The sequence below is a fragment of the Cyprinus carpio genome, chromosome A16 (genome assembly GCF_018340385.1).
Source record: "Cyprinus carpio isolate SPL01 chromosome A16, ASM1834038v1, whole genome shotgun sequence".
Lineage (NCBI taxonomy): Eukaryota > Metazoa > Chordata > Actinopteri > Cypriniformes > Cyprinidae > Cyprinus > Cyprinus carpio.
Window position 1 is genome coordinate 13,593,988 of NC_056587.1, and position 14,105 is coordinate 13,608,092.

General features: G+C 36.6%; 1 protein-coding gene across 7 annotated transcripts in view; it reads right to left on the reverse strand.

Moving 5' to 3' along the window:
* Positions 1 to 14,092, reverse strand: part of LOC109105408 (clathrin coat assembly protein AP180-like) — a 40,293-nt gene extending 26,201 nt beyond the window's left edge. For 3 of the 7 annotated variants that reach the window (XM_042772815.1, XM_042772816.1, XM_042772814.1), the window contains exons 1-2: positions 13,240 to 14,091; positions 1,876 to 2,018 (exon numbers count right to left, since the gene is read on the reverse strand). In XM_042772815.1, coding sequence (XP_042628749.1) covers positions 1,876 to 2,018; positions 13,240 to 13,369 — 273 coding nt within the window. In that variant the 5' untranslated portion in view covers positions 13,370 to 14,091. Of the gene's footprint in view, positions 1 to 1,875; positions 2,019 to 13,239 lie in introns of all 7 variants that reach the window. The other 4 variants (XM_042772811.1, XM_042772813.1, XM_042772809.1 and 1 more) reach the window with 2 other exon arrangements.
* Between the last annotated feature and the right edge of the window lie 13 nt (positions 14,093 to 14,105).

The window sequence follows — 14,105 nt, forward strand, 5'->3', positions numbered from 1 at the left end:
ATGCAAACATCTGCCAACCAAACCAGAATCAATTAGAAAACACACTTTTCCAAACCACTTTTTTTTGTATTACTGAGCCATTTAATACATTCTGAGTTGAAGTGAGAATTTTGAGCCAGGTCAGTGCGGTAATTTTCACAAACAGCAAACGTCTGACTGTTTTCAGCTTTTAAGTGTTTGCCTCCTTTCCAGTGAAACAAACATTCATGACAGTTTAAAAGTTTTTAATGAAATTTCATTAGTTTACAAACTAACAAACAAAGTAACAATGAAAAATACTTTAAAATACTTCTAAAGCTGTATTTTTATTAACTAATATTAACAAAGATTAATAAATACTGTAACAAATGTATTGCTCATTGTTAGTTAATGCATTAAATATGCATTAATGTAATGTTAGTTAAGCATTAAATATAGTCAACAAATGGAACCTTATGGTAAAGTGTTACTGAAATTATTATGCTTACCGAGTCTGCATTTAGTGGATCAAAAAAATACATAAAAAGTATTATGCAGATTTTTTGTAATATTTCTTATTATTATCACCATTGAAAATAGTTGTGCTGATTAATATTTTTTGTGGAATTTAAAAATACCTTTTGAATGATAAATCCACTTCTAGAGAGATTGCATATTTTGTCTAAGTGGACTTTACACAAAAAAGCATAAAAACACAGATACACATCCCCTGACAAAAATACCCAAAATCACACATACACACACACACACACACCACATCATAACATACGCTATAGCTCTGCGATATGGACAAAAAAAAAAAAACACGATTTTTTTATCAATTGTGCGATTTCGATTTTAATCACGATTTTGACACACAGACATGCTTTACAGTCATAAATGCATTCAGTATAAATTCGAAACATATTTCCAAAAGAAAACCAATGAGAGCTTTATCAAAAAGTTGTAACATGCCTCTAGAACAGACATAAATAATCACTAAGTAAAGATGTCAAACAAAATGTCTAGACATATGGCAACAAAAAAAATAAAATAAAATAAATAAATAAATAAAATAAAACCTGTGTCCAGGGCTTTTTTTTTTTTGCCATGCATTGGTCATAGAGCTCATTGTAGCGGTGCCTCAGGTGCTGAAATATATTTATTGCCCAAGGTTCACACGTACTCCATCAGCAGTGCGTATACAGTATGTGTATGCGGTGCAGAAGCAGCAGCGAGAGCGAGTTATTGTAACGCTAAAGCACATTAAAATAATACGCGAGCGGGAAATCTCTCCACTCACTCGCAGATTTCCTTTGCTTTGTCACAAAACCAGACACGCATGCTCAGATACACGCTGCTCTCGTCCAGAGAGAGTGCGCGCAATTAAAACATGTCTCCTCTCACTCACTCACTCACTCACTCACTCACTCACAACTCTCTCTATGCCCATGCGCTAGATATTCATTCTTTTCGCACCTTTCGATGTCTAACCTTTTCTGTTCACATCTTTTACCGCGTGCAGTGTGAAGCTCTGATCCATTAACATGGGCTCGGAAAAAATACGCATCACAGACAGAGTGTGTGAACCTGGAGTTAGGCATATGCCCAGTCTGTTCTGTTCTCGCACTCCACTTAGGTGCGCTGCATTCTGATTGGATCGGATAGCATACTGCGGGAGGTCGCGGCCGCGGAAAATCGTGCTATAAAGCGATTTAGAAATCGCGCACGCTCAAATCGTGATTTTATTACGATTTCGATTAATCGCACAGCCCTAATATGTGCCACAAACATCTATCCATAATGACACTCTGTCTTCATAATAATCATTTCATTCAAAATATCAGGACTTAACACTCGTTTAACTCACAAATATCATATAAATAACATTGCAGTAATCAATTGCTTGATTCTCACCTCATTGCCGTGAACCATCAGGTGGTGAGTGGTGACCAAAGCCTTGAAGACCACAATCCAGCTGGCATTTCCCGCTCTCTCAAACAGGGTATCAGCCATCTGGGGAATATTGACATTGGACTCCTGGGTTGCCTGGATCAAGTCTGTAAGGGAATATGACATAGAATATTCAGAGCTTATCTAGATCTTTTTAAGCTTTAAGTTGAACACATTTAACAGTTTCTCCATACTGTATTATGGCACTCTGGGTAAAAGCAGCGGGCACAACACATACCAGAACATTAGGGTAAGAGTAACACACAGGAACCAGTGCTATTTAGTGTTATCCTGCATTCAGTTTCAGTCTTACTCTGTTTCTGAACTGTGCTTAGCATGCTAGTATATCAAACATACTATTAAAAGACATTTAGGATCAGAAGGCTAAATCAAGAGAGAGTTCACAACTTTTTATGTAGGTATGGCATATAGTATCCATGAAGAGCAGCCTAGGCTCAATAATGCAGATATGAAAGGAACAGAACAGGTGATAAATATTACAGCGCTGTCATAACATTGAATAATGCAGTGTGATGGGAATTCTGTGATGCACCAGTGCATCACAGAAAGACAGACAGATTTAGACAGACAGGCAGACAGCTGGACAGACAGACAGATAGTTGAAGAGTTAGATAGATAGTTAGATCAACACAGATATATTGTAGTAGACGGTTGGATAGCTAGACAAACCAAGAGACAGTTAGACAGACAGACAGACCGACAGATAGATAGTTACACTGTTAAACAGACAGGCAGTTGGATAGTTAGGCTGTCAGGCAGAAAGATAACTGATTAAATAGTTGATACAGTAGTCAGTGAAAATGTAAGACATGCAGATAGTTACATACTAAAGGTTAGAAAGACAGCTTGTCAGACAGACAGAGAGTTAGACATAAAGACAGACAATTAAACAGACAAGCATAGACAGTTAATCAGGTAGACAGACAGACTGATAAGTTTTCAAACAGAAAGACAGATTTTCAGACAAATGGTTAGTCAGTTAGATAGTTAGACCAAACAAACAGATAGACCAAGAGAAAGACAGAAGGAGAATGTTAAAAAGTTAGACTGATGGATAGACAGACATATAGTTAGATACATTGTTTAACAGATAGTTAGACACAGGTTAGCAGATTTTTCATTTCTCAGTCCTTCTCTTTTTCTTTCTATCACACCTTCAGTACAGGAGGAAGTGTGCACACACACAGATTTCTATCAGTATCGGTCTCTAAGGAGATTACGACAAAGCAGCCTGCTCTCCTCCTACAGACCACACATACACCATCCATCCTTCATCATGAACTACACATCACAACACATATCCTGAAACCACAGCAGTGTCTGGATTCAAACAGTATTTGTACATACTGACAAGCACTGTAACAGAGTCTCAGATATAATTTAATATATGATTATAATCCAATTAAGAGACTATGATGTATATTTCACAACGGGACAACTTGCAGTTTCTCCTCTCATCACATAGGAAATGATAAATTATTTAAAGGCGAAATAGGGTAGAAAAACACCAGGGGGCTGATGGATGCTGTCACCTTGAGTGAAAGAGGAAGGGTATGCACACATTCATGTACAAGATGAGATTACATAATCGCAGAGGCCTAAACTAAATATAAAACAAAAAAAAAACCTAGTTGTGCCCTAGTTCTTTTTCTCACAATATGACATGATACTTCAGAGAGAGAGAGAGAGAGAGAAATATATTGTTTTGTTTTTTTTGGGAAAAAAACTAAATTGCCTAAAACAAATTACAATTACGTATGAGTCATAATATAATACAAGTTTGAGTTTTGTGCAGTAGTATTTCAAAGGACACAGTATCTCTGACTTAGCCTTCGCTTCCTAAATTATTTATGAAGAGAGAAAGCTGGGATGGAGAATCAGTAGTGCAGTCAGATATGAAGCGTCTCACGGTTCTCAATTTACACATGGCAGGAATGCTTACACATGCACAAAATCTTGAAAAAACAGCCAAACAAATAAACAGCTTGCTAAGCTGAAGCGCTGCACACAATACTCTAATGGTATCAGAGTGCAGCAGTCACACTGTAAATGCAGTGAGAAGCAGCTGCACCACCAGCTCATATAGCAGACTGAAAAACTACCGCCCCTAGCTCCCCAACTATTATCGACCATCAACTTGGCCACTTTCCCTGTTCAATAACAGGAGCAAATTACAGTATCGGTGGCAGATCCATTTACCACACACATACATTTGTTTTTCTATCATGGCGGGACTTTCTAGTGGCTTCTATAGTTTTTATTTTGAGCTAATTTTCTATCCCCTAAACCTGTACTTCCCATGACCTTTGTAACTGGTCAAAGTCAATATTCAAAAAGTCTTTCTTATGACAAAATTATAAAAATACAAGCCTCTTGTATTTATATATTTATATATATATATATATATATATATATATATATATATATATATATATATATATATATATATATATGCTGGAAACACAGTCAATAATTTTAAAAACTAAGCATGACTGATGTGTGGATATTAACACATTACTTTTTTATTTTTAAAAAAAATCATAGAATTTGCTGTCACTGTTTTGTAAATTTGAGCAAATAAAATCCCAAATTCATAACAGCTTGGTCTATGTGTTTATAGTTAACACCCCATCCACCTTATTTCTAACACAAGTGTGGATGCTGGCATTTGTAATTTGAATGTACAAGGCCGGTGTCGTCACTTCCAGTTATTTTACCTGAAAAAAGTCTGATACGCTTTTTATACCACAAATTGGTATTTGTTATCATATTATTTTGATTTATGATCAGAATCATAATCACACTGGCTCGTAGTACAAATAGACCTTTTACTGCACTTTGTTATTCTTCAAGTTATTTACATATAGTGCCTAATAAATCTACATTCAAAGAAAACAGCTTACTTCTGCATTGCAAAATAAGGTGATTAAATGCACTGGACACCTTGAGTAGCATGAAGTGACCATTAGCAGCAGAGAAAGCTCTAGAACATGCACTTCAGACATTCAATTAACCTTCTGAGGTGTCATTACACAAGCCTTTTCACCCAGATTGTAAAGGCCATTGTGGAGTAATTGCATCATGCATTTATGCACATTGAGATAGCTATTACAAACTAGGCACCAACATAACACAGGTATCATGCCATGTGTCAAAATGCACAGAGCAGTCCGTCACTAAACCAGCAGTTTTAACTCTTCTAAAGACATGAGCAGGAGGGGAGACAGACATGCTTAAACCGCCTGTTTCCCTGGCAACCATAGCACTTAGTCTGCGGTCGGGAAACCAGGTCTCCTTTGTTGAATATTAAGACATTGCAACATTTAATTAAGCAATGTACTACACAGCCATAGAGTAAAGCAAGAGGCCAGTTAACAGTGAGTGTCCTCCTAATAGAATAGCTAAAGACTGTAAAAGAAAACTTACTGCCACTTCCTCTTGATCAAACAGCATGTGTACACAGACCGCTTCATACAGCAGCTCTGATCTGGGTTGTGACTCAACACTTCAACACATTATGCGCAAATGCTATTGAACTTAAGAAAGACACTTTAGTTTGAATGGCAAACCTTTCAGTGGGTGGTTGACATTTAATCACGACAAGATCATAAATAAGATTTTAATATTGTTTTGCACTAGTATTTCAGTGAGTTACAAATCTTCTGATAGAATTCTGAATACTGTTCACTTCGTTTTAGTGAATTACCAACCAGGCATAGAAAATCAGTTATCTGTAACATGATTAATTTAGGGCTATTTTCACATAAAATATATTGATAATAATTTACAAACAGCAACCTGACCACAAAAGACCAAACTAGCGTAAGGTGACAACTGCAGTTTTACCTTTTCTAGAGTTTGTGGTTGAACAAAAATTGTTTGTTCAATCTTTACAAACAATATAGTGTCTCTTCCAACTTTCTAAAAGTACATGCTAGGCCTCGTTATCAACCTGTTTGATAGTTTCCTGTGTTTATTGTCATGTTCATGGATTAACCAGCAGGCCAAGAAATTTCAACATAAAAGTTATAACATGAAAACACAATAAAGACACAAAAACTGAATACTAATAATCTGAAGAGAGATAGATTCACATCCTAATAATTAAAGGCACAATCAGTGATATTTCAAACTAACACATTTCCATACAGCTCTTATTATTGTAGTGCATGTTCTGTGGCTGGGTGAGTTCTGGCTAGGTTTGTGTCCAATTACTCACAGAGATTGTAAAATTATGTGAAATGACTGTGTAGGTGCATTCTTTGTTAAAGATAAAAGTGACTTAATTGTGTGCAATATTGCATGTTGTGGATGTGAGTAACCATTGCTGAGATGTCTACTCCCAGAAGTGTCATTTTCTATGCATGTTATGTCATATCATAAAAGCTTGTTTAATATCACAGAATGCTTCTGTAATATAAGCTGTCAATGAAGTGTCATGTGATAGTTTCTTTGAGTTTTATTGCAAACTTGCACAATGACAGAACAACCAGATGAAAAATTCATGCAGATCTTAGCATGCTAATGTGCATTACAGTCAGCTTTTTATAACAAGTGATTGTCTTAAATATTTCAGACCTTAAATAACCTGGCCATGGTGTACTTATCTTATTGCTTTAGACAAGTTTAATGTTTGCATATTTTTACTAATATTACCCAGCCAAAGATGCTATACTACTAGCTGCTTGATTTTATGGAAATTGACAGCTTCGCCATGTTCATTCTGCAGAGCAATGCAAACTGACGAGCATGCTGGAATGAATACTGATTTTAAGATAGTGTGTAATAAATGAGAGCTGAATATGTGTATTTCGAGAACAAAAACAGCCATATACCACTACACATGAATGAAGCCTGAAAAACTCTATTTATTTATAGGCCGCTCCCTGGAGCAAAACAATTGAGAGCCTGCATGTGCCCTCACTGGCAAGCAGCGTGGCAACGTAGCATCCAAGAAGAAACCAGTGTAAACCAGCCTGTACAGGAGAATATCTTCCTTTCTGTAGTGCATATATGAGTTCATATCATATATTAGCATGATTAAAGTAACTGTTAGAAAACCTGGAATTTTTACAATTTTATTTCTGCTGAAGGAAATATTTTAACATTTTACAAATATTTAAGTAAATCACCCTTAACTTCCTTAAGACAAATTTGTTAATAATATTAGCAAATATATACAGTGTACAAATACAGTCTACAGTCAAATATATACAGTCTACACATATACAGTCTAATGCCCAAATACACTTAGAGTACATATCCCAATAGTTTACTATAAGACTTTAATTTTGCTTAATGTGTTTAAGTGTGATTCAATTAAAAAATATTTGCAGTAAAATCAATATGAAATCCCCATTTATTATTCCTAATGGATAAAATCAAGTCTCGCTCTACATTTTTTCTACTCTGAAAAGAGTAAAATGACAATATACTGTCACTTTTGCTACCAAATAGTATTTTTAATTTTCTCTCCAAAAAGACTTTATCAGACTGATCTGTGACTCAAAATGTAATGTTTTTTGGTAAAAATAAAAAGACATTTCGTGCACCTATATTTAGGGATGCATCAATATTATTAGAAGTTGGGTGGTACAGATAAGTCAACAGTTAATTTCATGTTATGACTAATACCCAATATATGGACAATATAAAAAAAAAATCTAGATTATTTTGGTTAAATAAATAAAAATCAATCATTTAAATGCTACAAGTGAATTTAGGCATCACGGCATTATAATGTGCAGCAAATTATGTTTTTAAAGATATCTTACAGTGAGTATTAGATGATAGCAAAGGCAATCTAAATAAATAAAACAGAGGTAATAAGCATACAGAGTTAAATCCAACATCACCCAATAAATTAAAATCTTTTATACCAGTCGATAACTGATATGGTATCGTATGGTATATCATAGAATTTGAATGTGTGTAACACTGAAATGAGTCACTTTATAGAAGCAAAATGCTTTGCAAACACATTTCATGTTGACTGAGCATCTGACATCAGATGTGCTATTATAATCACAGTGCTCTGTTTTACCTCTCCAGAATAATCTCTAGTCACTTGACCTATTCTAACCCCCTTCCTCATTTGGAAAAACTAATCTCAATCTCCAGCATGACATTTATAATCTCAGTCTGTTTGACTTCTACACCAATGTGAGAATCAGTAGCATCCTATGTGGCCTAATCTCTAATGGCAGACCCGGTCAAGATCCTTGCCCCCTGCTCTCCTGAGGCCTGGCAGTCAGATAACACAGGAAACACATCTCGTCTTGCATAATTCATGGCACAGCGGTGTACTAACAGCACCCATCGATGCCATGTACACGACTGCCAGTGTGATTGTAGCCTGATTAACCCAGGTGACAAATTTGGCACTATTTGCCATTAAGCAAGCAGCACTACAAACATCTGTGCAATGAATGGACAGAAGAGCATCTCCCTCTCTACATTCAAGTGCAACTATGTGCATGTGCTTATACGAAATCATAAATGACTCATTTTGGAGTTTTAAATTAGCATGCACAATGACTAATGCACAATGAATGAGGCTCCAAGGACGCAATGAGCTCTAAGTCAGCAGTGTGGGGGGAAGGGTGCTGAAATAACGGGAATTGGCAGAATATAAGAGTAAAGGGAGGTGTTAGTTTGGTTGCAGTGGTGTTGTCCCTGTCCAGGGTACTGAAAGCACTCTGCTAGCCACTATGACTTGTCGTGATTGGATGAAAGCTACATTTTAATACTGTGACATCACAGCACTGCTGATTTGTCTTGCTGAGTGACATCAGTGCAGCACCATCTTTCACTCTTTTACTTTCACACACTGCAGACAGAATATCACCAATGTTGCACCGTTTGATTTGTAATTGCTGAAAGACATGGACAGAAAGAGCAAGCTAGAGCGATGCAGGCAGGAAGAGACAAAGAGAAAGAAAAAGAGCAGAACAGAGCGAGACTGATTCACAGAGATGCACTGAAAATAGCCAGGATGCATTATTCTCTCTTGAGTAATGTTTTGATTTTAATGTATTTCGTAAGCTAACATAAATTTTACTCTGATTAAGCTGTAAGAGAAGCTTTTTAAATCAGCACTTTGATTGAAATGACACCCTGGTGGCCTCAATAGCCTCTTTTTTTCTTGTGAAACTCAGATTAATGATTTCCTTCTTTAGCCCCTCCCATCTAGCAGAGAATCAGTCATATATCTCCTTAAGGTTATTAGACAAAATGAATCTTTATCATAATACTGTTGATGTTTGAAACTCAAGTGTGAGTTTGAACTTGACACCCTACCGATTGTCTGGCCCCACATTGCCATTCTACCTTCAGTATCCACAAATAGTATCGACATAGAATGAACCAGATGCCTATGAGTATTTTCATTCCTTGATTTCTTGACTCATCTATAAATGTACATAGTACAGCAAATATGCATCCAATTAGAATAAGATTATGCTAAACAAAGCAGGAAAGCAAAATATCTAATCAGCAGCCAATGCAAACATCATGTTTTCGTTTAATTCAGATAATTAAGCATCTTAACATTGCTAACATTTGCAGAAATTTTGCCTATAAAATGCTGATATAATTGTCCAACAGCACTGGGTTGGTTCATGGTTTGTAGTGCTCTGTCGTTTGCATGTTCTTGTCAGTCTTGGGATTTTTTAGTGAATCTTTCTGCAGGTTACATCAATAAACCAGTAGGTGATGACAAGTGACGATCTTTATGAGTGAGTCGTTGGAATCATTCATTCGACTGATTAGATCAAAATGCTAAATCATTCAGGATGGAAACAAGTGGCTGAGTGGCTTTATGAGTCTTTGAATCATTCACTCAACTGAATCATTCACAAACACTGATTCAGGAACAAAACACCACTATTGTGTTACTAGACGATGCGCAACAGTTTTGCTGGGCTTCCTTTGAAACTATTTTCATTGGTGGAGCAAAAACATAAAGAAACTGGCATTATGTTACTGCCAGTAAGTTATTCAATATTAACCCCTTATTTTAAGTTTATACAAAATGGTGCTTGTGTATCCAGTAATTTTCCTAAACAGTTTGTTCACATTCATAAGTATTAGGACATTTTTTGTTTGACTAAAGTTGTTTTAAGGTGCTATCACATATCACACAGAGAAATTTTCTGGACAAAAAGATCAGTTGTTTATTGTCAAAAGTGTAGCAATGTAAGCAAAGCTCACACAAGTCACTTTCAAACGGCTTTCTGTTTGAACATGCCAAATTTGAATGACAAATTAAACTCAATGCAATACCTGTAGGGGAAATTTTTCATCCTCACATGAAATTCCTGATTGCATGGATTCCTACTGAAATTACTGGATTTTGTCCACGAAAATTTAGTGAACAGAATTAATGAGTAGAAAAGGTGTTAATTTCGTTACGAAAAGTATGATGAAAAATGTTCATTGACCAGATTTTTTCCATGACTAAGACAAGACGATGACGAGACGACGATAAGGTCAATAAATGATAACTGTGACTATATCAACATGCAATATTGTTGATGATAAAAGACGAGACTAAAATGTATTTAAAAAAAAAATATATAATAAACTTTAGGAAAAATCTATTTTTATTTTTGTCAAAAAAAAAAGGAGACAAAACATTATTGCGGACTGCTGTATATGCCTCTACCACACAAGCGTTCATGTGTGAGGTTGCCAGATATAAAGAGTTAAAATCTGCAAATCAGTGCTTCTTATATATTTTCTTTTCTTTTCTTTTTTTAATTAGCTTAACTATTATACAGCATGACGAAAATGTGATGAAAATCTTTCATTGACTAAAACTAAACTAAAATGCTTAGACACTAAGTCAACTAAAACTTGATTTAACAAAAACAGAACAAGATTGACTTAATATGATAACTATAAAGTACATTTGACACCAGGACTAAGACTAAGACAAATTTAAAAGACTTACCCCCGGTTTCACAGACAAGGCTTAAGCTAGTCCCAGACTAAAATGCATGTTTGAGCTGTCTCAACTGAAAATATCTTGCTCTGACATATCTTAAAATATATAATGTTCTGTGTCAAGATGCACACCTGTAATGTTTTCTTCTAAGGCATTTTTTTAAAAGTTGCTTAAAAATTGTAATTTAACTAAGGCCTAGTCCTGGGTTAAGCTAAGCCCCGTTTGTGAAACTGGGCCTGAGAGTAAAACTAAGACTAAATTAAAAATTAACACTACAGCAGAACATGTCCATAGTTAATGTAATGATCTACATGGTTACTGCTAGGACACCTTTGTGAACTTGAGGGAAAATGACTTCATGCATCCACTAAAATCACCTTAACGCCAGATGGTAAGACATAATTGCAAAATTAGTTAAGAAAAGTGAAGTTAGTTCTGAGAAAAGCTCTAGCATCATTTGTTTGCAGATGCTAGTTGGGATTGATATTTCTTATCTAATTCATTGACACTAAGACATTTTAGTGTCAGTACTGTTTTGTGGCTACTGCTGCTTCTGGTGTCCCCTAATGAGACTATTCCAAACACATGGCCTAATATAAGGAAGCCTTTAGAAAGTCCGAAATATGTTGATATAAACATCTTTGCAGTTTGACTTGTCACTCAAAATAAAATTGAGGCAATTAAATGTTTAAACAGCCAATTTGGAAACCTTAGAAGTGAGGTGAAATAAGTTGTCTCTACATGCACCAATTCAGCAGAACAATCCACCCAGCAGGTTTAGACTGACATTCTTCTGTTCCTATTCAGTGGAAAAATCCAAGTTAATTTCCTAATTTTTTGGATTTTTTTACTAAAATACCAAAAAAAATACAATTAAGTACACACAAAATCCCCCCCCCCCCCCCCCCCCAAAAAATCAAGACAAGCCACACTATGATACTGAAATGAGTGTACATTACAAAATGGGAGGTGAACTAATGAGTCAGCACATTAAAGAGATTGTTGAGGAATTGAGTGAATGCTGAGTGGCGCATACCAAATACTGAGGGGTTTGAAACTATAAATAAACTGAATAAATATGCAGCATGGGAAGAACGCATGGATGGAAACCAAAGAATAAACTTCCAACCATGTGTTTTTGTCCTGAGCCACACAGTTTAATTGCTTATCTCTGATTTAATTGACGTGTTCTGATTACCCATGCTCCTCTGAGACAGATGTGGGTGTGTCACGGTGCTTAGGAGCTTGGGACACCTGCCACAAACGGAGACCTTTTGTGATGCCGATAAGGACTGTTTGAAAGCCATTGATTTAACACAATGCACCATATTTCAAAGAGAAAGTGCTCAAATTTCAGCATGAGCCCATATTAAAAGCTTTGTACTATTTTTCCTATAAATATCACATGCACTTTATTACACAAACTCTGGTTGAATTTGACAGATTGCTTGCCTGTTTTGTGTCCAATTTCTACCAACTCCTTTTACTACCAGTGTTCTGGATAAATAACATGCATATTTTGTCATTCCATAAAATTATTTTACATGACACACAGCAAGACTGAGTTTTACACTATAATGGAATATCAAAGGGATGGAACGTCTGTATCAAATTCTTCACTTAATGTTCCTGGTGACATCTTCACCTTTGACCTGAATAAGGAATGTATAATTCAGCAGGGGTGAATCTGAGAGGCAATGAAAACAGACTGGGGTTGATTACTTTAGTTTAGCTCTGAATGCACTTCCTATCATGCTTTCAACACGGAGTACAGTCAACTTACAGTTAGTAGACAAAAGGCTCTAGACTAGACTAGAGTATATAGTTAGAATACCTTGGCATTCAAAGTACGTATTTCTTCCTATATCGTACATGCTAGACAGATGACAGAGACAGACAGACAGACAGATAGATAGATAGATAGATAGATAGATAGATAGACAGACAGATATAATTTTCAATATGAATGCATATGAAATGCATTCAAACCAAATAAATGACTTTCCAAACAAATTACTTGGAAGAGTGAGAAAAATGGTCTGCTTTTTTTTTTTTCACGCCATACAGTGGACGGAAGCCATGTTCTCTGCTCATTCTGGCGTCTCTCTGCTGTGTGACAGACACACTGTGAAATGAGGGCCCATTAGTCACAGAGCAATTGCACATCTCCATTCCACAATGCTGACACCACACCAGCACCATAGGCCTTTCTGACCGATTCAGTGGTATCTGATGACCTTTGAGGAGCCACTGCATGATCATAATGGGCAAAGTGGACAAATAAACCATTAATAAGTGTATGGGTGAACAGACCCATGATGTAGCAAAGAAAGGTGTGATATTACCCTGAACCCACTTACATTCGAGATGTTTTTTTTTAGGTGCCATCACCTCATGCGTGGTCGCTTTACACACCGCACGAGCCACCTCGGATCCCGTGAGGCTGTACTGCGCCGCGGCGATGCGGTCCGTCAAAGTCTGACCCGACATCTTCCGTCCCTCGCGGATTCAGACGCCCTTATTCCCGTGTAAAGAGACTCCTCGAGGTGTTCCAAAGCGTCCACAAAGATGAGGCCCTTTAAATCGGGTTCTCGGCCACAATTTGAGATATTAATATGATGTGACTTTTCGCAAGACCAAGCTGAGAAGAAGTCTTTACCATGGATGATCAGCAACGGACATATTTAAGGCAATACTAAATCACACAGAGCGAGACTATATTTACTATAATATAAATTTTAGCTCAACGCCTGCGCCGTGTATTCGCCTCGTGGGGACGCGGGAGCATATAAGAGATGCGTAATGACTATTTCAATCCCAAATAGTTATTTATAAAGAGTAAACGATGAGCATTAAGATTATAAAAAGACAATTTTTATAAAGACTTAAAAGATATTCCTCGTTATTCGCGCGTTGCATTGGAAGAGGCTGTTACGATGATGCTCGGCTCGACCAGTCGTCCTTCTCTCCTCCTCCAGATCAAGGATTAATCTTCCTGACAGACCCCGCTCGATGTGCAGTCACCCAAACCTTCAAACGGCTTGCGTTGTTCTCCTCATCTCTAAAAACCGCTCGCCTTCCTTTTCCTTCACCCCGTGGCTATGTCCAGGTTTGGACAATTGCTGAATTAGAATGAAACGGGATAACGGAAGCCGCGGTCCCTGCTGGACGCAATATTTATTTATTTGTGCTATCACTCCGCCCCCACGCATGAGTCAGGTCACAC